Below are 26,026 nucleotides of genomic sequence, written 5' to 3' on the forward strand. Positions count from 1 at the left end.
ACAAAGTCCAGTCTAAGTCAAAGCCTCCTGTCTTGCAGATACATTTATCACAATTGCAGCTGGAGAGCTGTACTGGTAGGATATACCATTTTGCCCTGAAGGTAAGGAAAGAGAAAAACTTCTTATAGTCCACAAAGGAACCAAAGTACCTGTGACTGCTCAAAAAGGCTCTTAGCTAGTAACTAGACAGCCTCCCTGCCCCTCAAATAAACACCTTGCTGTTGTCTCTATGTCTACAGGAAATTTTGCCAGCCTTGGAGGAGTACAGGACTTATATTTTCTCCTTTTTAAAAAAAAATTCAATAAGGTAATAAATCAAAACCAGACTCCTGAAAATAAGAAGTGAAGACCCTCGGAAGATACCCTGAGAAATTCCAGGAAAACCTCTGGCAGCTATGGGAGGACATGAGCTCTTCAGAAGGAATACAAACATTTAAATAATATAGCTTGCTAGAAATTAAGCTTTGTGAGAAATCCCATTGATTTCTTTTAAGTCATTTTATTAAAAGGTCTATTAATGCTTGGCTTGCACTTTGTGGCTATGAGAGATGTTGGAATGAAGAGCTATCAAAGGTGGCTATCAAAGTTTTTTCTTTTTTCCATTTAACTTTTTCTAACTATTAAGCTGCTCATTTTGTGGAGACAATCATTAGTGTCTTTAATGTGAAACAAAGCTTCTGGATAAGAGCTGCTAGCTGAAGATCAATATGAAAGATATCATTTCAGTTACAGCTTTAATAACTGTAACAATAGGGAGCCTGGCATCGCTGGCTTTATGCATTAATGTAATTTAGGATCTACCAGGTACAAATCTTATCAAACGTTAGCAGTGGCTGCATTGGGATTTTCTACGTAAGGAAACTGCCTGATGAATGGGAAGTATTTTAAAGGTAAACTTTCATGTAATCAGGCTCATCTGCCATAAAAGCATGAAAGAATTTACATGAAGGAAAAAAAAAAAATAAAAGCCAAAAGAGATTCTTGGAAAACGACGGCAGTTTTTAAGGAACTGGTGGTGCATAGGCACATAATGTGCTCAGAGTATGTCGCTCTTGTTTAGATCGTTGTAAAAACCATACAACCCACAAGACTGGAGGATTAGGAGTTTCAGCCAAATTCAGTGCAATTAAAGTTTTTCTACAAATCACCATATGTAGAAGCCCACACCTACCTGGACATGCGTTGCATAGCCTTCAGCCAAACCACAGAACAGATGAGGAGCTTTTTCCCAGGCTGCCAGCAAAGCACCAGCGCTGCAGCCCCGGAGCGCGACCCTTCCTCCAGCCAGGGCCCACAGCTCCACGCAGCTGCAGCAAATTCACCTTTCCCACCCCATTTCTTCCAGCCCACCTGCCTCCAAATCCCTCAGCTCCCCACTTGCTCCGTGCTTTTTACAATCACCAGCCCATTACCCCAATCTTTCGCAGGCTTTTGAGATTTGCATGGTGGTATCATCCTTATCCTTCTGCAACAGTTTATCTTCAGTCATGTTGTTTCTTTTCCCAGCTCTTCAATTTCTTGATTGGAAAAAAAAAATCACCCCCCTCAAAAAGAAAATCATGCCTGAAAATGTTAAACCACAAATTTTAGATTTTCCCTGCAATGTTATTCTTAAAACCTGATGCAACCAATTGGCAGGTTTTTAAACAATTTGTTCAACTTCTGTCCAAATGTCTTCAGGTTTTAGTGCTTACAGGTGGCCACTTTAGATTTACACTTTAATTTTGAGAAAGATCTAAACTGGGAACACTGAATTTTCAGTTTATCATTTGCTGATAAAAAATGGAAAGCTCAAAGTTGAAGTAGCCAACTACTGAAAAGAGTTGGCACCTGGCACTTTAATTTTTAAACATTGTTTTTTTGTCTGTAATGAGGTTATAAATTAAGAGTCTGACTTCAGGACCACAATCAAGAAGAATGTGCTCTTAAGGATGACAGAACTGCTGATGTGGAGCTCAGTTGGTCCAAAACCCAGGTTTAGTCCAAATAAACACACAAAAGTTTGGATGCTCGTCTGGATTTTCTACCTGCCTTGGGGCTAGAGATGTCATGAGAACAGATTCGCTCATCACAGCTGCAGTACTTCCAGTTCTGGCCATGGATGAAATATCCAGAAAAACAATCTTTCTTGCAGAGCTCTGGGGGGTGGGGGGAAATAAGGGAAAATGGGGTAGGGTATTTCACAATCTTTCAAATTTGATTCCAAAACTGGGAGAAGATTCAGAGACTAGAAAGGATAGCACTTTTTTGCTTTACTTGGGTTGTGGCTGTACTCTTAAATGCAACATTTTACTGTAACTGTCAGAATATGTGGCAGCTCAGATAGTCAATAATCATGAAGAGAAAGGCATAACTGTTTCTAAAGTTTAGGCATACTCAGTACTGTCCTAAAGTAACAAATAAAAAATCGTGGTATCAGTCTCTGAAAGACAAATTTTTTTTTTTTCTACAGTCTGTATACTGAACAATGAAGCTCCTTCTTTTGATCAAGATGTAGGATCTTGGGCCCTTTGAAGGGGAAGGTTTGAATTCCAGTGGTGCCATGGCTGTGAAATCACAGTGTATGTGTGCATGCACACCCATAAATGCAAAATTGCAGATGATCAAGACCTATTTCCATTAAGGCTATGAACCTCACCAAACAAGAAATCAGAAAGAAAATAAAATATTACCGTGTTAACGTGACTGGATCGGATCCTGCACTTATTGCCCTTGAAAAAAAAAAAAGGCTGACTTCAAAGGGAATTTGATCTGATTTGGGGCAGGAGAATGCTGCTGTCAACTATTTGACTAAGAATAGGCATGTTGCCTAACAAGGACACTCTACGGTCTGTTTTAAAACCTCTTCTGCACTAAACAACATTTAGTAAGCATGTCCGTATATTGTGCAATAGCACGTGTATTTAGGGCATGCACAAAATAATTTGATCCCCGTTTCACTGCATCAGTAGTACAATTATTTCACTTCAGTAATGAAACAAACAAAAAAAACCCCTAGTTTTTTACCTCTCCTGTCATGTTGCATTGGGTCACTTTGTGTCACATGATGTGATATAATGTAACTCAATGCAAGGAGACACATGTCCCTTCTCATTGGAAATTTAAAGAAATGGAGCTTACTTTTCCCCTGTGGGAAACTGTACAGGTCAGGTGCCCAAGACTAGCTATGGGAAGTTTGATATCATCTCAGTTTCAGTACCTACATATTTCAAATCTTATGGCATTTTGAAAGGAAACGTGTTAGATGCCACAATTCAGCTGTAATACAGTACTTAATAAAGATAGTGTAAGAGTAATATAAGTCCACAGCTTATGTTCCTTGTCACGGTGTGCACTGACACATACTGCCGAAGAGACTCTTTTAAACAATACTTTTAAGCATACTTTTTGAAATATACACTATAAAACATGAAAGCCCTCAGAGAAACCTAATGCCGCTAAAAAGCACATGGGTAGAGAATCAAGGGAACAGAACTGATTAATGACGAAGCCAAAACAAGACTTTTTGATGAAAAATAGTGAAATAGTTAAGCACAGAGAATATAGATAAGTAAAATGTACAGGACCTCAGGCCAAGTTCCCCTCTCAGTTACACTAGCATAATTGTGGAATAATTCTGTTTCAATTAATAGAGTTAATATGATGAGAATAGAATTATCTACGTAATGAGCATGATTGAAACATAACAGTCGACCCAGCTCTGTGGCAGACTCTGTAACGCGTGCAAAGGAGATATGCATCATCCTCAGTCATGTTTTACAGGTAGAGAAAGAGAAGAAAGGACTAAAAATCTCTTGGCAGGCCAATGTCCAAGCTGGGACCGGGAAAACATGGCAAATTCCAGTCCAACCCCTTCTCCATTTGGTTGCAATAAATAAATACAACAGAAGGCTATCATGGAAGCCAAGTGAAATATTACGTGTATAAAATATTATCTCTCTAACATCACGGCATGTTGCTATCTCACTCCTGAAGCAAAGAGGTGTAGCTTTATAGTGTGTTGGGACATTTAGCATCAGGGCAGTAACTTCAGTGTCATTAACATGTCTATATATTTGAGTGCCACTGTTTACAGGATAAAATAGCAGAAAAATTAGAAGCCTGAGAAGCACATTCAGAACAGATGCAGGAAATAAGTTTTTCCTATTAGCAAAAAACACAAGGATATGTGGAATGGGCTATGAAATAATGAAAATGATATAAAAGAACTGGAATCATTTCAATTTGAATTAGACATTAAATTACAGAAAATAATACTATTGAAAGAGTTCTGTTTAGTTGAAACCTCATGTCTAGGTTTTCTTAGCGTGCTCAGTTGCCTTACCAGGACAGGCCAAAGGCTTAATTTTGCAGTTTTGGAAGTTTTGAGCTACAAGAACTTGATTCAACCCCATGATTGTCCTTTGGCTTTGAACAAGCTAAGCCAAAGGAGAGAAACTTTTAGAGTTGCTACAGTTCACCTCTTTTAACATCAAATTCATCATTTTTGCACATTTTTGATAGAAAGAATGAAGAGGGGGGAGGCCTTTTTTTCCTTTTTCCTCCTAAACTCTTGCTGGTTACACAGCCCCAGTCACCAGTTACCACGGAGAAACGAAAACCTCAGTCTGCACCTGTACCCTGCTCTAAAACAAGACATCCCACTCTGTGTGATTTGGCCAAAAAAAGATATTACCATAAGTTTGCACTGCTATTGCATAGATTGCAGTAAAACCAATAATTTCAAAAGAAGAAACACATATTTACCCCTTGAATTTCCCTGTGTTACTGAAGAACTACTAACACTACCCTAGAAGATATTTTCTGAGCATTTCTTTGTCTGCTTTTCTATCAGTTTGGAAAACCATGGTTTACTTCCCGAAGTGTCTTGAAGAAACAAAGGGAAAAAAATGCTATAATATTTTCCTTTTCCAAAAATACCTAACAGGGCAAATGAACAATAGGTAGCATTAGATTGAAGGGAAGAGTGCTCAAACCACCCTGCACCACAGGAACATCACCTGATACTCCCTTGAGGGAAAGGATCGTGTTTTAAGGGAAGCACCAACTGGTTAGGCAGAAGAGCAAGGTCTGGGCTGGACCGCCTGTCATCGCCTTTCCAGCAGGCACACATGCCTTGGTGTCGCCAAATGAAGGTGGGGACTGTGGCCAGACATCTTACAGGGTGAGTACAGAGTTCCTGGTCCTGCCCCAAGCTCTCCCACCAAGTGGTGACACCCCAAAGCCCCAGATCCTTGAGAAGAGCCAGCACTGGCATCTCATGTTTCCACAGCTACTGCCAGCATCAGAGACAAAAAGCACTGTCAAGAGGCAAGCACAGATGAAAAGAAACTATGAAACAAAGGAAGTGGAACATGGCTTTCAGATGGTAAATTAAATAATTTTTTCACAACCAAGTTTTCTTTTTTTTCCCCTCAAGATAGACATTACAACAGAGAGAAATGCCACAGCTGAAGAAAAATAAAACCCTCTTTAATTATTTTACCCTTTTTTAGTTTGTCCTATCAGCTTAAAAGTATTTTCTAAATATTTACACCACGCTTTCTATGAAACTCAAAGGGATTTACAGGCTTTGAGGAATGCATTGATCTTGTCAAACATCCCCCAAATTGTAGACAACTCTATTAATGATAATACAACTGTTTCATTCTTTCACTAGACGCTCAGAAAATGACGGGGAGATATTCGTAGAGAGGATGGAAAACTTCCTAGCAATGCATTCGGTTAGGAAGGTATTTCAATATCAAGCACTGCTTCGAACAATCGTATTTTCAAGCGACGGATGATGGGAACGTCAACGTTTCGGAGTCAGCAGCTCTTCTAGCTAGCATCTCCCCAATTTTTAAAGAGGGGGGAAAAAATAGAAAGGAAAAAAAGCAAGCCAAGCCATTTGGCATAGGCCTGGGCTTCTGCAGCATCAGCTGCTTCACCTGTAATCTCCAGTGCTGCTCTGCCCCCTTGTGCTGCTGCAACTGCAGAGCAGCCGCCCGCGCCTTTGTGCGGGCACCGCACGCCGAAAATCCCCCACTGTCACTTCTCACTTCTCTGGCAAGTTCAAGGTCAGTGCCTAGCTATTTTCAGCTCATCTCTTCTTGATCCATGCAGAGAAATGACAAGGTAACGTGATTTGGGGTCAGCTGTATTACAGGAACCGTTACATAAACGGAGAAAGTGGAAATCAATCCTAGCTGACAGTGTCTTCAGGATAATCAGCGCTCACTCCATGCCGCTGTCAGCTCTCCTGCATCAAACACCATGTTACTTCTGTCAGATCTCTTTAACAAAACCATATTCTCACTTTTGGCAAAGTAAATAAGTATTTCACCCGGGCTTGCATTTAATTCATTGTTTAGAGAACTTTAACACTTTGGACTTGCAAAGAGTCCCCATTTATATGGGAAAAGACGTCTTAGCCTGTCATGTCCATTACTGCCTGCGAAGGGCGTTGGCAAAGATACAGTCGAGTCTTATGAAATATCCCATTCCTCATATTTTGTGCTCGATTTCTTCATGCAGACGATTGTCCTCCAATTCTCCGTTATCGAGCAGAGCTCGGCTTCCCAAAGTGCTTACCTAACCCACGGTCATCCTCACCCCAACCGTATCAGGGCTTTTCCTCTAATGTTTTAGGACACCTTTCTCAATTTGTTTGATTATTATTATTTTATCTGAACCATTTCCTCCCCTAACTAGACATCTTCCCTAATGCAGAATTATGAACATATCATTTCACAAGATGTGCCGCGTTAGCCGTGTCTCGGTGACAGCACATGGTATGTCAGTTTAGGGAAAGAAGAGCGATTCTATCCCACCCACCTTGTGCTCCCATGAAACTGCCAAGCCTGCCGTACTCTGCCGAAGAACAATTTACCATAATATTAGTTGTCAGTAAATTCAAAGACGGAACTCCTAAAGCTATAAAATGGATTAGAAGCAATTTAAAAAAGAATTAACAAACTAGAGTAAGAGTATACTGTCAACAAACAAATGCTTCATCATAGCACTGTAATTTGGAATTTTAATTACCCCTCTGCTTCTGTAACAAAACAATGTCTGAACTGGCAGCCATTTGAATCTCTCACAGGTCATTGAGCATTCTAGTTAATTACTCTATGAATAGCCTGTTTTTCTCCCCTCTGGAAACACGTTTCTAATGGCAGTCAAGGTCTGACAAATGTGTCATCTACATAATTAGCTAGGAAGCAACACAAAACATTAAACATGCTTTGTGCCGACAACTATCAAAACATTTCATTTGTTGTCAATTATTCATTACTTTGTAGGTTCTGAAGGGGTTGTTATTATGGAAATAAGTCCAGATGCTAACAAGGTTAGAGTTTTTTATTCAAATTAGTAATCAGAGGACTAACTTTAAAAAATGTATCCCGTGTACGTTTATGGCAGCGTTCAATCAGTACTAAATTATAAACGAATTTAGTTAAGTTCAAGTTAAAATAGCCATGGCAGAGCACATACACTAATTTGTAGAGTTGCATCTCTCTTTGAAGTTTTAGGATCTAAGCTGAAGTAGCAAACTTTCAGAACCTTTGGCAAGACTAATTTGTGCTTGGTAAATAGAGTAAAGATTTTCACAGCATGAGATAATGTAAGATTGCAAAAAAAAAAAAAAAAACCTGGAGGTTTTTGAACCTTTTTTCTACCCTTCTGTCACACTGAGTAAAAGTCAAAATCAGCAATTCCGACTCATATAATATCTCGTCTGAACTTCAGTTTGGTTTAACAAGGAAGCCAAACCAGTTATATTCACCACTCCCTTAATAGAGCTGAAATGAATTTATCCCCGCTTTTAAGAAGAAATAGGTGCTGGTTATTTCTTTTTACTATGATCTCATTATGATGCTGCCTATCAAGCTATGCAGCTGAAACGCTGCAGTGAAATGTTTGGAGGAGAAATAAATGGGGAGTTTAACAATAAAATTAACTTCTTCCTTTTTAGCCAAGATTATTTCGGTTGAAGTGCTATAATACAAGTATACAATAAAGAATACCTTCTCACAGGGCATATATAAGAAAAAAAAGGAAAAAAAAAAAATCAGAAAAACAAAAGGCTCGTTCTGAGCCTGAAAAAAAGGCCTGCACACTAAATGCTGATCCTGACAAAGGGTTGGGAGGCAACTTGCATTGCTCCATTGAGAAAAAATGCTTATTGAAGGTAAACTGAACCCTCAAATATTCTAATGCATTAATATTCTGCTTTCAGCCTCTACATCAAAGGAGTTTATGGCATTCAGGACATACGTGAGCACGTAGGGGTGCGTCTGGGAGCGGTGCCCAGTGCAGGCTGAGGGCCTCTGCCCCGGAGCCGGAGCAGCTCCTCAGGTGGGAAGCAAGGGACACGCCTAGGAGACGGCTGAAAAACCGGAGTCAAGGGCCGAATGAGGCAGTCTGCAAGCACGACGCACACCAGAGAGGAGATCTAGGTTTTGAAAGCACAAAACCAGTTTGAATACAGTAAGGGGACATATGACACATTTCATTTCTCATTTTCCTGCTCTAGAAAGGAGAACGACTAATGATACTCAACAGATTTTTTTTTTTTTTTTTTAGGGACGACAATATTCATGTTCAAGAAGTAAAACTGGACTGTGTTTATGGACTCACTGCTTTTATACCTACTCTGAAATATTTGGGGCGAGCAAGGTGTAAGCTTGCATTTATTAACAATTACCACAGTTGTCATGGGAAGCTCATATATTTTTCTACATCTGCCCCTGTGCTAATACATGATTTGTGTAACAGCTTGAAGGGAACACAGCTAGTTTCTTATAGTGATAAAAGTAAATGCAACTATAATGGACTAGTGTATGATGATAAAATTTGCCGAGAATAAAGCCCGGGCAGTCACTATTAGAACACAATAAAGCGAATATTTTTCCCCCTCCGCCTCAAATGTACACAACTATGACAGAAGGTTTTCTGCTTTTAGAAATATTTTGTCATGATTTGTTTTTTCCTCCAGGAAATAAGTAAACTGAGAAAAAAAAGGAATCCTCAAAAACTTTCCCTAAATAAACTGTACCATAAAAGAAGCCCTGATGATCTCTCAGAGATTGAAATAATCCATTTTCAGCTAAAACTACCCATAGCAATGAAACTGAAAATACTCTAAAAGAGGGCTGGAGTCTGTCTTGTCATTAACATTAAACAGATAACATATTTATGAGGGAGTCAAAATATTTTGGAAGCCGATAATCCTGTAAGCTTAACGTGGTATAAAAACAACAAATAAATGCAAAGTGTTACTGTTACACATGCCTGCCTGATCAATGGTTTTCACATATTGATCTATAAATGGAGTTGACAGTCTGTGTTGGCTGCACATTTTCCAAGCAGCTCTATTTTTGTACAAAACCAATACGGGCAATTACCTTTGTTTGAGATGCCAAGTCTTATCAATTCAATGTGATTTAGTGTCATTTTAATTAAATATCAGGACCTACTTCGGGACAATCTATACAAACAAAGCCTCAAACTTGACTATAAGCTTGATTTGAAGTAAACATGTACAAGCCCTGCAATTTCAAAATATGGCTGAAAAACTCTGCTAGACAGAAGGCTTATATTTTTAGCAATTTTATTTCTGTCTTTTTGGCTAGCCATAACTTTGGCAAGTGTTCTATGATCACAGGAGTAAGAAACAAAAGAAGATGTCTTCCGCTTTCCCTGATAATGTATTAGGGAGATGAATAAACCTACCAGTTTGTTTAACCTCATCAGAAAAAGCTCTAATACATTAACATTTTGGAATGTCTAAATAGGTTCTAATTCTTAATACAGACGCCAATAAAAAAAGACATTTCATTGTTTGAAGTTGCTCTGAATGAAGCAAAATGCACTTCCCTGGGGTTTAACAGATGAAAATAGCAAATATTCATTTACATTGCTAGTTCAGACACTAACATTAAGCACAGAAAGAGCCCTTGCTTACCACAGCCTGTGCCCAGCTTCGTGATTCACACTCCTAAAACTCTACATTAATATCAATTTCAACCTTTGCACAAAGCTCAAGCATTTCCATCAAAATAAATAACGTAAACCCCCAAGAATCTACATTTAGCTTTTGCATCAGTTAGCCTATGCATTCCACATTTGCATCTTTACTACTATAAAATGCACAAGTGCATATGGCCCTACCGACGTATGATGCATATCCTTCTTTGTCACACTATAGAAAATAATCTGTCCACCTTCAAAAGTATAGCCCCAGGTGTGCTTACAAGCATCACAGCAAACGCTTGAGAATACAACAAATCCCTTAGAGAAAATTATGTATTTTCTTCTCTATAAATCACCAGTGATCGTTCTAGTTTTGTGCCTGGTTTTTACCCTTTATTGTCTGGAGCGTTTATTTTTTTTCCAAATATGTTTTAGAAATATGTATGTGTATTGATTGTTCAAAATGTGCCAAATGCTGATTGCCTTAATCCAGTGAAGTCAGTAGGTTTTGCATAAGTTGGGTAAAGAGGATTTAACCCATTTATTAATAGAAGATAGAGTACAGTGCACATGCTGAATATGGGCGATGAAAGAGTAATATGTAGTCCCTTATTCACCTATTTCTAGTTTTTAAAAAGAAAAATCTCTCTGATGACGGGGCAAAAATATTCAGTCAATGTGAAATAGAAAATAAGCATGATCAGTGGGTACCTTATAGATTATATGCATCATCTAAACAGAAGCAGAGTGTTGAAAAGAGAAAATTACCATATAGAAAAACAGCATAAATCCTTTTTATCTCCTAGCAGAAAATAATTAGCTTTGCTTAACATACTGGTAATATGTCTATTTTGGCAGGGTTCTATGTGCCTTTAGAGGCAAAAGTGAAAATTGTGTATTTAAGTGCACTGGAAAAGAGTGCCACAAATTTTAAAACAAGATTACTAAATGTATATATATACACACACATACGTGTATATCAGTTGGACCCTGCTTTTTCAAGATACTTGGACAGACAGAGACTATTCTCCTCCACCCCTTTCCCCCAAATCCTTCACAAGTCACATGCACAGATTCAGATATGTCAGCATGCAATTGGTACACGCAATTGGTATTTCACTGCTCTTTTAACTGGAATCTCACTGCATTTAAAGCACGTATTTGACAATGTTTGGATCCTTAGGAATTTTGCTTTTAGTTTGGGCTTTAGCAAACAACTTTAAGAGGCTTATTTAAGTAAATACGCCAAAACACTTTCAGTCTGTCAATATCTAGTCAGAAAATTCTGCACGGCAAAAAGAGATGAAAAGAATTGAAATAGAAAGGAAATTAGTAGCATGGCAAGCTTTCAATCTATTATGTCGGAGCCAAGTTTGCTTGGTAAAATGACATATACTCAGTAAAATTCCACTTTTATATAATTAGCTACTAAACAAATGTAACACAAAGCAACTTTTCAGCGCTCAGCCAATGAACATATATCGTACCTGCTATGGTTATTGGAATGCGGCAGTGACTATTTACATCTAATTTAACTTTTTAGAGCCCTTGCTATGTAACAGTCCAGCATACTATCCCCAAAACTAAAGTTATGTAACAAGGTAATATCAACAATGAGAAACTGCATGATAAAATCCTGCCCAAAAGTGAAAAATGCTAATTTTGTCTCATTTAGCAGCTGGATACAGAAATGCTCATTAGTTTTAAGAGGGTTAATCCTTTTAACTTTTGCATATTGATATGCCAATTATGCCTAATTGTACAAGAGGCATCAGTCAAGGTAATAGTGCATAAACACATGAAAGTTATTAAGTACATCCCAACATGTAATAAAGTAGGTGTTAATTGGTAGCTGAGTTCTGCAGGCTATTGAGGTGGATAATTCATTGAGAGATGGATCACTTGTAATTTCTCTACATAATTCCTTTTGCAGTCTCATGCTGTGATGTTTTCATGCTTGTCAAAAACAACTGCAGCCTAGTGCCTTTTGTTAAACACAGCCAATAAAATATGTTAGGCATCATTAAATATACTTAACTTTTAAACTTTTTCAAAGGTACAGTTCTTCCTGATAATACATTATAGTATTCCCAGTAAATTACTATAAGCATCGTTTCAGGTTTGTAATGGAGCAACATTTCACATCAGATAAAAAGGAAGAAACATGTACAGTGTGTCTGAGGTGAACAATATCGTTTAAATGGAAGGTAAATCAGTACCTTATCAGCTGCTAAGATCTAAACAGATTTTTCTCTCCACAGATGCAAGGTGAAATGAGTTAAGCTATACCAGAGAAATTAATGATTAAAACAATGCATTTCTAAATAAGTTTGAGTTTTGAGTTTGGAGTAAAAAGGGAAGAAAATACAGCTGTTATTGTGGGCTTCCTCCATTTAATAACTTTGTTAGAAAGCTGAATATTTCATAGGAATCCATTACATCAACAAAACAAAAAATTAATGGCTGGCATGGCTCTGAGAAGTGACTGAGACCTGGGACTCTGTCCCCAGCCAGCAGAGTTTTCTCCCTCATTTACATTCTGTGAGAACAGAATGGATCTGGAGTCCAAAAAGTGGCTAACATTGCATAAATAATTTTGTAACATCATATGGCCTCAGCTGCAAGTTGCCACCATTATGGAAGAAAATTAACCAGGGGAGACTCATACCAATCAGTTTGTTTAGTAGCTCAGAAGGAGTACAGGGGCAGGGACGCAACTGGCAATAGAGTTCATCGCTAACTATTTAATTTCAAAAAAAAAAAAAAGTAATGGAAAAAAAATTACTCAACTCTTTCAACTCTGTCAACTATTAAAATAATAAAAGAACTTTAGTGTCTGATTTTTACAATTCATTCACTCTTACAGCAAGATTTATTTTTGTTACTGACAAAGCTGTCTTGTATTTATTGAGTTGTAATTTCCATTTCTTTACTTTTCTCTGGTTTTAGCATTTGCCTTTTGAGAAATTGTGGCATATACATAATACTGCAAGTACTCTTCTCTACAGCAGCCGTATTCAAGTACTGTAACACTTGAGAGTTGAAATGCTGAGTAGATGCTTTAATCCTGGGCACCAAAGCCAAATTTTGTCTTTCAGTGAAGGAAAATTGTTATTCCAATGCCTAGCCATACTCCTAAAAATGTATTAGTGCCATTAAATCCCTCCTTGCAAGGGATGATCATGAAACCAGTATCTTAACCACAAAAGAGAATTCTGTAGTTCGTAAAAAATTGGAAGACTCAGAAAATATTAGTTACATTTTACTTACAGGCTCAGTGACTTTCACATTCTCGGACAGAATCATAGATTTGCTTTGGCTCAGTCTATCATGGTGACTGTTGGCATTTTTGATCCTCATTTGAACAGCCCCCGTACTGTGGTGGGAAGGATTAGGCTTTTCAGAGGACATGTCAGAAGTTGTAGACCTTTGCACAGTTACTGGGTTGACCTGAAGAACATAAAACAAGAGCATTAATCTAGGGACCCTTCATACAAAAATGTATCAATATGTCAGTTATATGTCACTGCAGTCAGGAGAAGAAGCTGAGTTATCTTGCTGGCAAGATCTTGGTCATCTTTGAACACCAGGATAACTATCAGCTGTGTCAGCCTGTAGTTTCATTATTGTCCTTATCACTCACCCATCCAAACTGCCTTGGAAGAGTTAGTTTATGTAAAAGATTATCCTTATCTCAAAAGCCATTCTCCTCTATGGTGTAATCTCCCTGCAAGCCTCTGTCACGTCCAGCTGGCAGCCACAACACTTTGTCTTTGGCCCTGCTCACACTACACATTTTAAATCTTGCAAAGGAAAACGACATGCTGTGAAGCCAATTAACATATCTTACCTCTACAGTTCGATACACGCGTGTTACAAGTGCACTACAGGACCGCACTGCAACCCTGCTAGTGTCCTAGATTCAAACCCAGATCTAATAACATTTCCCTTAATTTTATACAATTCTACCAACAGCGCAGATGGGATTTTTGTTTCTCTGTTAATTTGTAAAATTTTGAAATGAAGAAATGGCTGAGCATATCAGCTCTCAAGCCTTTGGAGGGACTGGGGGGAACTTGTGCAGAATGATCACCTTCTCTAGCAGTGCTGCTGTTCAATCTCCTGTCTCAGCAATAGTGCAAATCAACAAACTGTTCTAGCTATTCAAATTGCCCAAACATTTTCCATCAACAAGAGTTGCTTTATATTTCCTGCACAAAACATCAGGACAGTGATGTACAACACTTGCTCTATTTTCCTCCCCACTAGTTCACCCTGGCGCTACTATACATAAATTGTGGGTGAAGTAATATGGTAAGAGTCACAAGAAAACTTGCTATTTATATTGCTATGTAACTGTATGAGATAATGTGTAAGGAAGAGATACTATATAAGCTGGAATTGCTGGTTTCCCTACTGCGGAGCCATGGAAATGGAAATCCAGTCAAGTGCGGTTTATATTATAAACTGTTGAAAATCAGCATTTTCTGAACGGGTTTGAAAAGCACAGCTTTTTCTAGCAAAATCTCCCCAACCTCTGAAGACTCTAAAAGATTAAATTCCCTGATTTCAAGAAAGTCCATTTCTATGAAAGCATCAGAGCAGAGGAAGGTATGGTGCTGGTGTGAAGGTGGGAGAGGGAGATGAGGAGCGCTACTGCATGTCTCTAGGCAGGACCACAGCCGTTGTGCTGGTGGAAGGACACAGCTCTCATAGCTCCACCCTCTCCTAGCCCTGATAAATCAATTCCTTACAGGAACTGCCTTAGATGTAGAGGACAATAATCAGAGGTCATGCAGTCACAGAATGGTTGAGGTTAGAAGAGGCCTCTCGAGGTCATTTGGTTCAACCGCCCCTGCTCAAGCAGGACCACCTAGAGCAGGTTGCCCACCACCATGTCCAGGCAGCTTTTGAATATCTTCAGGGGGATTTAAACTCAAACAGCCAGAGATATGGAAAAGCAAGGAAACACAGCACTCTTGAAGAGAGAAATGAGAAGAAAGAGTTTCAATATTAGCTATTGCACACTCAACATTACGTGCCATGATAGAAACACTAACTTTAGAAAAAGCAACAGTTAAGCTTATGCTTGTTGGCCATTTCCTGCACTGAATTAGTTACTCAAAGGTCCCTACAGAAGTTGAGCCACAGAAAGAGAGGAGAAAAATTTGGCTAAAGCTGTTTCCTGCTACTCAGGAGTATGCATGTCTATTTCTGCTGCAGAGCTGGTATATGACACTGGAGAAAACTCTTTACATGGACCTTTAGGAGATGGCACTATGTGTTCTTCCTCTCTGAGACACTTCTCACCACCCTTTGGAGCAGTTACCACTCAAACCCATGTCGCAGGGACACTTTGCCATTTTGGCAGTAAGGTCTGCAGCAGCGCTAAGCAGGAAATGATTTTTTCCTCCTTCTAAACTTGGAGAGTCAAACCATTTTGTATTTCATGTTGGTATCAAACCAAGATTGCTTCTCAACAGATTTTCAGTAGGCTCCAGGCTGGAGAGCTGATCAGACTCGAGAGACGAGAGCAACACTGGCTCTGTCACTGATCCAATGTTTGGCTGGAGCACATCTCTCAGATTTTCTTCTGAAATCTCCCACCTATAAAACTCTGACATATTTCTTCTTGGGAGCATTATGAGTTTTAATTAGGTAGTCTCTGTCTGGTGTTGTCAGTACATGATGTGCTATAAAAAAGTTTAATAGTATGACAAAGTCATGCCCTGGATCTCAAGTAGTAGCACAGTCAGTAAATGGCAAGTCTGCAAAGACTTCTGAAAATTTATATTCTAATCTCATTGAACCTTAGTTAATTTTCCCCAGAACTGGAACTAATGCACACACATCAGAGCATTACAAGGAGACTTTCTGAGGCACTGAAATTACAGGAACTACCATAAAAGAAAAGAGAAAAAACCCCAAACCTCAACGTTTCCTCCATTAGTTTTTATTTGTCTTAGTCTAGAGCATGGTGAGATCCTGCTGAATGTGAAGGAGATCTTGCAGAAGATGAAGGAAAGGTACAAGGTACGGAAGTTGCTTCCTTAGGATTTCCATGTAGAAATCCTTTGCTGCCCAAATTCCATTAAGACTCCTGACAGCGTTATCGGCCCTGCATGCCAGTAGATGGCAGCCTGAATATGAGCTCCACAAACGCAACAGCATTGCATTCGCATTTGCGAGAAGAAGAATTCGGTAGTGCTTACACGCTGCCCTCATTTTTTTATTATTTTTTTAAACTTTTAAAAAATAACAGAGGGGAAGACAGTCAGGAAACAAATAGAATATTAACAGAAAACAGAAAAAGGATCCTATCCGATGCTTTTATGATTTAGTGCTTCCAAACTGTTACTAGCAGCGTCAGGGCCAAGTTTGGGCTGGTTTTGCAGGGGAATTCGTTTCACTTACTTTGGAAGGCAGATCCGCCAAGCCCTGTGCAACTGCTCGTGAGGCACTCCATGTTCATTACATAATTAGCTAATTTGCCTTTTGGCAAATAGTTAGCATCTGGATATAAATTTTAGTTCTGAAACCTCCTACGGTTGATTTGCTGGAGAAAAGCATTAAACGAAGACAGACTTTCCCCCCTCCCCTCCCTCTTGTTTATAGGGTTCCTGGAGCAAAAGGGCAGCAAGACTTTAAGGCATTCACCTAAGAGAAGAGGGACAGGGGAATACCCTGAAAAACCCTCTTGGAAGTACCTTTTTTGGGGCACTGTGGAACAGAAGCTGCATGTTGGATAAGGGCGGGGAAAAGTCAAGGAACACTACGGGTACAGGAAAAATCCTTAACATGAGGTTGGATGGATGATACAGGAAGAGGAAACTGATTCACAGAGTGGGGAAAAAAGGTTACATTGGATATGAGAAAGAAGAACTTTAATTTCTGGAGAGTGGGTAGATCAGCTTACTTATGGGGTAAGAAACACTACTGAGCTGAAGGGACAAAATCATCTTTCTGGCTGGGACAGCAAAACCAATTTAGTCCTACACAGACAGCCACTTTTGGAGATACCCTCAGGAGTTCAAAAGCCCTCATTGAAGGCAGAAGCAGTTCATACTTTAAATGAAATTTGCAACCTCAGTGGGTCAACACTTGCAGTCACTTTTCTCATTAATTGGTCCCTGTGTTTGGGATGCTCCGAGAGGAGATAAGCCTGCTTCAGCAAGTAGGACAGCATCTCCGTAGTGAATCAGGTTGAACTGAAGCCAGAGCTCAGACACCAACTACAGGTGTGAGGTGGCTGCTAAATAGTCAAGTGACATTTGACATATCTGGCAGAGTAATGGTTAAGATCTTAAAACCCATATTTCTAAATGTACAGTTGACTTTCAAACTCGTGGTGTGGAAGTAATGAGTATTACAGAGGTGAAAAACGGAAAGGTTATTGCCGATGCAAATCCGTACACACAGTAAACCCATCCCATTTCTGAGAATCAGGCCCAGGTTAAAAAAGTAACACAGCAAATTGTGGAGATCAGATTTCGGTCTTCCTCACAAAGTGCTGGGTCTTGGCAAAACTGATTTTAAGAACTTTTTTTGTAACGTTTCTATTTAAAACAGTGTTTTCACAAAACCTTGATGCATGATAACAGTGAAAATATTTAAATTAGTTCTGATTTTCCTTTGATAGGAAAAAAATACTTTTCTGCCCTTTCTCTTCAAAAAGAGAAAGGAGATGATAAAGGAAACAAAGTAAAATTGTCAACTTTCCAATGAAAAACAAAACAAAAAACCTCTTTCTTTTGCTATTTATAATTTCCATTAAAAAAAAGAAAAAAATATACTTTTTAGCTTTTTGCAAAAATTAAGGAAGTGAATTGTTCATCTCACTGCCATTCTTATGTCTTTGGTAGCTTAATTATTGTTTCCGTCCCACAGTGACAGCCAGCAAGTATTCCTCTCCTACAGCAGCCATGGAGCTAGAGGAAGTTTCATATTGCATTTATCAGATTTTTAACACATTTTGGCATGTTGCTTTGTCCAGAAATGGATCATATAATGAGTGGGCTGACTGGTATTACCCAAGAACTTTATTTCATGAGTTTTGGTACAGTATCGGTAAAGTTAGTATATAGGTTTTCTACAAAGCAAAGCAAAGCAAAGCATTAGTTCTTCAAGAAACAAGAGGATAGCAGTATTTCTAAATTTTGGCTTAAGCTACGCCTCTTTCCTACAGCTACATACAGTGAAAGACGGAATGCGAATGTTAATTCATTAGCAACTTGTACCAAGTAGTAGTTGCAGCAAGTACTTTTATCCAAGAAAGGAAAAAAATCTATCCATGATTAATATAATTTGTTGCATTTTTTTTCTCAAGATTATGAGATTAAAAACATTGTATATAATTTTCAGTATTTATCAAGATAAGCTTTTAATTTCCAACTTCAGTCCTTATGACATATCTACCAGTATCAAGTCAGAAGCATAGCGAACATGAAAATACTCAACATAGTAATGTGAAAACACTGCAAAATTAAAGTGTATTTTGTTACATTCACTAATTCCATCCTTCTGCTGAAGAGCATACTGTATGTGAAGAACATCCATTGAAACCTAATACAACAATATTACAAAAGAATAAAAATCAGCACTAGGTTCACCATTACACTAGACCCGTGAGCCTGAAAAACCATAAAAATGGAAGAGGAAGTAAGAGTTAACAAATGAAAAAACAAGCTAATGCCACACACGTGGTGAGTCAGAGCAGTCTTGTAAAGGAGAAAACTTACTGCTGTGTCTGTGAAAGAAGTGTTTAAAATCAACACACCTACATAAGTATTTCTGCTGTTGGGTTTTGCTCTTAGCCTTTGCTACACTGTTTGTTATCTCTGACGAAGTACGGCTCAGGGGCAGTTAAGTGCTTAAACACACAACTGATGGAAATAAAGGGGGACGGATGAAAAAACTATAGGTAAAGAGAGTGGGTAACAAGTAAACTGCCACATAGCTTTTTTCAATTATTCTTACCTGCACTCTACTCTGTCTTTATTTTTTTCTCAACCATCCCCACCACAATGCTCTCACAGCTAACACATCACACATCCGCGCCCAGGGCACAGACACAAACAGCAAAGGCTGCTGAGGGGCATGGTGTCCTGGGCTGGTGCCCAGAAGAGTCCTGAAGCCAGTGTATCTGAGTACTAGAAAAACAGAAAAATCCATTGTAATGAAAATACAAAGCAGATGTAACATTCCTATGCCTTTTCCTTTGCAGAAAGATGTCATGCAGCCTGGAATAATTTGTACTTAGGAAGCAGCATTAATTTCAACCATCAGTCATATCTCTAGGCAAAGTAGGAGATCAGAAATGACACTACATCACCATTGCCTGGGTCTTTACTCCAGTTTTATCCTTTTATATCAGATAGACAATACAACAGGATTTCATGCCGAGTTCAGTCTGCTGTTAAATGTTAAATGTCCTAAACTCAACAGCACAGTTTCCCTCATCAACCAAACTCGCATTCTCATCAGCAAACATCAGCGAGTTAGTTGATGTGTCCTAAGTCCTACAGAAGCCATGCTCATCAGCGTTAATTATCATACCCTCTTTTAATTTTTTTACCTGTTGCAGCCATATTAGACTTTTGGTGGTGTCTCTCAGAACAGGCAACACACTGAGCAAGGATCAAGGCGGTCATCTTACCTCATGTGTCTAAAGGCTGGCTTTGTAGTCACTCTTTTCTAGTCCAGTGTTTGAGGACTTTCTGCAAATAAAAGCAGAAATGGCCCACAGAGTTCTTCAGGCAACTCTAATTTAGACCTACAGTTATCCACGCCTCTCCTGTGATCAAAGAGCAGAGTAAAACATCTTTTCTGTTTTGTTTGCAGCAATATCTCACTGCCCAGCATTTCTCTGTTACCACATGTGGAATACCTTGTTCAGCACATCATTCACAATTTTATTTATGTTCTGAGCTATATAATCCAGTCTCTATGAAGGATGCACCTAAAGGTAAATTTCTTGACACAGTTTGGCCCGAATCATAGCAGACTTCCTAGGCAGTAGCGCAATACAGGAGGTAAAGCATTTTCAAGCATCATTGCTAAACAGCTGTTAGGCTACAGAATCTTTTATCCTCGAGATGTTAGCTTGATCCTTGACATAATGACCGTTTCAACATTCTCGGTTTATTCTCTTATCTCAAGACAGGGTAATATTTTACAATAACTCTTGGTTAATAACTACATAATTCTCATGACTGAAATCTGACAGCCTAATATCCAATAGGATATATCATTTAAAACAATTTCTTCCTAGTTTCTGTGATACAGGACACACAGTTCCAGACAGGTCTTAAAGGCCTGATCCTGATCTCAGGTTCGCAGTGAACCCACTGAAGTTAATGGAGTTACAGCAATGCAAAAGTAACATTAAGCACACCCAAGGAGGAAAGCCTAACCATTTATTGCATTACGGAGCCAGGTATGGAAATATACTTTATAACAGATTGCAAAAAAGAAGGACACAGACTTGCACCATTGTACAGCACTAACTATGTTGTTTAATTTTGGGTCTAAGAACATACTCTAAGGTCATTTTGATTACTTACTTCCTAAGAATTTAAAGTCTTAAAATGCAGTACTTCATTTCTCATTCCCAATAGTTACCACACATATTAGGAATATGTGATTCTCCACTTACAGTATGTCACAGACCTGCATGGGTGTGGAGTCTACACTGCACAATAACTTACAGACTGTTACAGTTTGATGCTTTAGGGATTTCCTGTCCATTGACCGCAGCACTAAAAATATGAGTGGCTTACTGCTCTGAAGATTGACTGCAGTTATTTCTATTTTTTCAACCCTAGCACCACACACAACCATAGCACCTTACACGATAAAAAAAGGGTGAAATAAAATAATAGAAGGATGATATTGAGTCCCACTTTCTAGCAGATGGCAGCAAAATGTCTTAACCAAATATACAGTTTTAGTGGAAATACTGTTAATCTTTAGAAACTGTTGCTTGGTTTGTCTCAAGGATTGGATGAAGAGAGACGTGAAGGCAGAAAATTTGAATAGCTGTGCTAGACTGGCAATAGCTATCAAAGAGGATTTAAGCAGGGAGCTAAGGTCCTCCTTTGTATCATTCTGAAATTTTGTAGAAGGTGATAGCTGAAAACCCCAGGGTCTGTTCCCTGCTATATGTAGACCCTTAAAAACAGCAGGATCAGATGTCAAAGAAAAACAGGGATCTGGAAAAGCTACTTGTAACCTATAGGTCAGAGATGTGTTATCTCTGGAAATGCTTTCCTATCTGGATAGAAATGGCTTGAGAATTAGAAAGAGAAGAGAATGTGAGACAGTTATTATTCCAAAGTTGTGTAAATACAATGACAAACTCTTCACATCCATATTTAATGACTACAGATCCAACTCTAATCCCGTAATCCTCTATGACCTGCTACCTACAGGATTTCCTTGCACAAATAAAAACTCGCTAGGAAATATCACTAGGATATTATTGGAAACAACAAAAACACATGCAATGGGGTAAAAGAGCTTCTTCAAGTCAGCAAGTGACTGCATATGGTCATGTCTCTTCTCGCATCACTTAGTTTCTTAATTATATTACATGTGAAGGTCTCAGGAAAGGTAACAGCTGTTTCAAAAGTTCGTCTGTCCCAATATATCATATGGGATAGCATAATGGAGTCTATTTTCACCACTCCTATGTCAATTTAATATCTCAGTTTCAAGTGGAACTTGAAGCTAAAAGTATCCTTTGTGTACAGTTTGGCCTGCATATGTTCTGGGAACAGTCGTCCATAGTAGAAATTCAGTTGAATATGTAAAAGAACATGCCTGGGAAACATTGGTACTTCTAGGTCTTCCTGCTGGCAGCGCGTTTCATTTCTTTCTGGAATGCATCTGATCCACGACACCTGCCTCCATTTTCCATGCTGTGCAAGCTAGGCTACAATCCTTCAAATGATGAATATTGGTCATATATACACAGTATTAAAAAACCAAACCATGAATATCATCCGATATGTAACACCTCTAACGCATCCTACGACACTGAATAGCAGAATGAGTATGGTTTAGTCGTTAGACCAATGTCAGCAAGTGGTTCCCAGCATCATAAAAGTTCATAACAATTTAATTGATTTAACACCAAGTAAGACCTGGGAAGTGCTAGAAGGGCCCAGAGGAGTACTGCTTGGTTACTCCTCACCTGCCCGCACCTATCAGGTGAGGAGAAGATAATTTCCTTCCACCTCCTTCCTTTCTGCTATACATTTATGTACTGCAGATAAGTACAAATTAGAGTCGTGTCTTTCTAACCACCACAGGTAAGACTGTTCTACACCTGCATGCGGTGCTTGGTGCACGGTAACTTTTTAGGTTAAAGCTGTCTAATTCTGAATAAAAAGAATCCAATGTTTTCTCTAGGAAGATCATATAAGAATCACAAATTTTCTCCGGTGCTTGAAAGAAATCTGTTCCTATAGCCTAAATGTTCAGAAAAGTGTTGTTACTTTTAATGTTGCCAGATCTGAAGTGATGAGATACTATGGGAAAGGTTATTCTTGCAGTATTTACAGATACAAGCAGAAGCAGAAGTGACAGAAATTTCAAAGTAAGACTGCTTGAAATACTTCCAGCTCAATTTTGCAGAACTTCTCACAGAGATTCAGATATTCATCCAAACTTCCCATGCTTACCTGAACTAGACATGTGGTGATGGTAATTTTGGAACAGCCCAAACTCTCTGGAGAAGTGGAAGAGTTAGTACTGCAAGACAAACTGATGTATTAGAAAAATATTTATAAGCGCCTGAAAGTGCTGCAAATAGCCGAAGAAAGAAACTTCCTATAAGCTCTAAATTTCACAGTTTTGCCAACAGAAATTTCGGTTTCAATTCGACAGCAGCTAAATAAACAAGCTGTCACAAGGCCAGCTCAGGTAGGACATTACAGCACATTTGTGACGTGCACCACATTCACGTACATGCACATGCTCCACTGGTTGATCTGCAGTGGAGGAATCACCTCATGTTGATCACTGAGTAAGACTATACACAAGTTTTATCCCACTCTACTTCTAAATCAGTTATGCGCTATTGAACACTTGGAGCAGTTGGAAGTTGTGCCTCAGTTTGCCTCCTGGTCCTTAGTTCCTGTAGCAGCAGCATCCCCCTCACTAGCAAAAAAAGCCTTCTTGAGCTCTCTTAAGCCTTTGGTGGAGCAGTGGCAGTTGTTTTAACCTCTTAGAGTATCTCAGAGTCCCTCAACTTAGTACTTTAAATGCACATTTGCCATGTCTTAATCTATTTTACAGTTCCATACACCCATCATCCTACAGAAGACATGTCTGTCATACTGAGATGCTGAGATTATTGAACAGGAAAGGCTTTAAAACTTCTCAGACTTTAAAAACAAATTAAACAATAAACTTCTAATAAAACTATTTATTTCTGACACTACCTGCCTCAATAGTTTCTACAAGAGGCTCGCCCCTTATTTGGAGAGCCAGACCCCCTCCCTGCCACTCCCCAGGATAATGCTCAATTCCCTGTGCTGTGCACACGAAACTGTCCCTCCTACCCTCTCTCAATCTTCCTCCATACATATCTGCAGCAGTTTTTGTGCTGTGATCCTGCAGCTGCTCCCTTACTTCTTCTCACTGCTCCCACTTCCCATCTGAGGGGGGAAAAAAAAAGCTCCAGACACTTTTAATCTGTTCCCACACTCCATCTCCACTTTCCTTTGCAGAGCTCCCAGTGCTGCTCTTGTAAGAGACGCTGCTGTGAAACGCAGCAAAGCCGGCACCTACAATTTTAGGAGAAAACTTTTAAGCTACAGCAGGAACTAGAAGGGGAAATTCTTTGTGGCTTGCATCAAGCAAGCCCCTCTTCTGCATTTCGTGGGGCCCCCGGCTTGCTTTCTTCACCAGCCGCCTCTGCCGTGGCCCAGAGCAGAAGGCGGCAGGGGTGCCTGCCCCACCACGCTGCTCTTCAGCACCACACAGCAAAGCGAGGAGAAGACAAAGGCGTTTGTTTTATGTGATAGCACCTGATATCACATTGCGCAGCTAAGATGTCTGCTTTCAGCAAAGGGGAAATACCAAGGATACTGTGGTGTCAAAAATACAGTTTCTTTGATTATGCAAGAAGTTTGAGCACAGGCTCTGTTAATTACATCTAAAATATTTACTGCAAATGTACATTGTTTCGTGAGGGACCAGTGAGAACATCATTTCACTAAGGTGGTTCAGGGTGACTCCAGAAACCCTGTATGCATGCTTTCTGCAGGCCAGGGGAGCAGAGCCCACCTGCACCACCAGTCCCACCACAGACGTGCTGCACTTGGTAGGAGCAGTCAGAGTCAGCAGCAATGACAGCAGGAGTGCGATGGTGCCAGATCCACGTGTGAACACCAACAGTCATAGTGAGAAGAGTGGCAGCCATTCATCTGCCCCCAACATTGTTAGGAGAAAAAATACCACAGCTGTCGGCTGTGGGTTTATTAGGTAGTGTGGGAACATGCAGAGCTGATGGACTCCTCAAATCCCTTGGTGGCTGAAATTGCTGCATTCAGCTCAAGTGAGCCCTTGCATTCCTATGTACCTGAGTTAAAATGTCCTTACACTGCATCAACATTACTCCCTAAACGTCTGTATCTTGATGCATGGTACAACTCTGGTAAGAAATCTCTGCATTTAACTCTTTTCATTCTTTTATTTTATACAATCTTTGCTCCACATCTTAATAGATTCCCTCTCTTCACTTACTCGCGCTCTAAGAAAGATTTTATAAAAAGACCCAAACTTTAAATGAAAATTAAAACTAGAAAAGAAGTTTCCAATTAACACACCTGTGCAGGAATTCTGAACATCTCAGGTCTATACAACTACACACTACTCAATCCAGAGCCAGTGCTAGACTGTCCAAAGGAAATTCAAGAATGGTTTGAAGACACCAGTTTCTCTAAGCCTCTGCTAAGACTGGGGGCACTCCTTGCCTTTACCAGGACCTAGGGGTTAATGAACGAGGAGGAACTGAGATGCATTTACTTGGGCTGTTTCCGCTTCCTTTGCCAGTCCAAGAAGAGTGGATGGATTAGTGCCACCTCCTAGTCCAAAAATCATCACAAGAATTTGATTACTCTTTACTACTGGTTACTATACTTTGCTTTTTTTGTTAATAAAGTAACAAAGCTGATAACAGAACTGCTGATAACAGAAATACTAATCTTTCTAGATCAAGCCTCAGCACTAAGCCCAAAGCACAAAAGGCAGCATGTATCAGAGCAGCTCAGTCAGTTGGAAAGTCTGATGTAACACCTTCCTAGTGGAAAATGTTGATTCATTTGTAGCAACACCATTCGTTAGAAATGCATTTTGCTTGAGAGAGCCTGGGGAGGCTTCTGTTGGTGTTTGCTGTGGATGCCTATTGCGTTACCATCAGGCTGTCCTGCAACATGTAGGGGAGTTTGGCTCCGGCCAGCATCACCATGTGGGTTGAGGATCCCCCAACCCGTGGGACACACTGCCAGTGTTGGGTCCATCTCCCACTGTGGACTGCTCAGTTCCTCCAACTCCACCGTCCCAAGCAGACATCTGGCTGGCCCAGCAGGAGGTGTCTCCTGAACCAGCAGAAACACCAGAAATGCTGAGAGCATCCTCCCAGCAGGCTGGTGATGAACCCACCAGCCATGGAGGTGACTTTCCTGAAGACAGAACTCCAGAGCTTCAATTTTCTTCACAAAATATCTGTGTCATTTCCCTCCTCACCCACAAAGGAAGAGAGTTTAGTAACATCCTGAGCAGCAGACAAACAAGTACAGGTGCTAAGGACTATGCCTTGCCTAGGAGGAGCTTTGGTATCTGGTTCAGATAGGCGCTTCGGTATCTGATTCAGCACCAAATACAGTGGTGGCTTTGCTCAGGGTGTGGCAGGAAAAGAAATAAAAAACAAAGAGCAAGAGCATACTTAAAGCATGTCTTTTCAGCTCTAAGCTACATTCACTTCTGGTTTTTCTTCCTCCTTTTCTCTCTCTCCCCTCTTATTATGTTGCAGTTGTGCTGAAAACTGATGGATGTCTTGAAG

General features: G+C 39.6%; 1 protein-coding gene across 1 annotated transcript in view; it reads right to left on the reverse strand.

The window, feature by feature from the left end:
• The window catches only part of ARHGAP15 (Rho GTPase activating protein 15), a 313,756-nt gene extending 299,976 nt beyond the window's left edge, over nucleotides 1–13,780 (reverse strand). The window contains exons 1-2 of the mRNA XM_059820503.1: nucleotides 13,745–13,780; nucleotides 13,228–13,407 (exon numbers count right to left, since the gene is read on the reverse strand). Coding sequence (XP_059676486.1) covers nucleotides 13,228–13,407; nucleotides 13,745–13,780 — 216 coding nt within the window. The remainder of the gene's footprint in view (nucleotides 1–13,227; nucleotides 13,408–13,744) is intronic.
• Nucleotides 13,781–26,026: the final 12,246 nt, after the last annotated feature.

The sequence above is a fragment of the Gavia stellata genome, chromosome 8, assembly GCF_030936135.1.
Source record: "Gavia stellata isolate bGavSte3 chromosome 8, bGavSte3.hap2, whole genome shotgun sequence".
Lineage (NCBI taxonomy): Eukaryota > Metazoa > Chordata > Aves > Gaviiformes > Gaviidae > Gavia > Gavia stellata.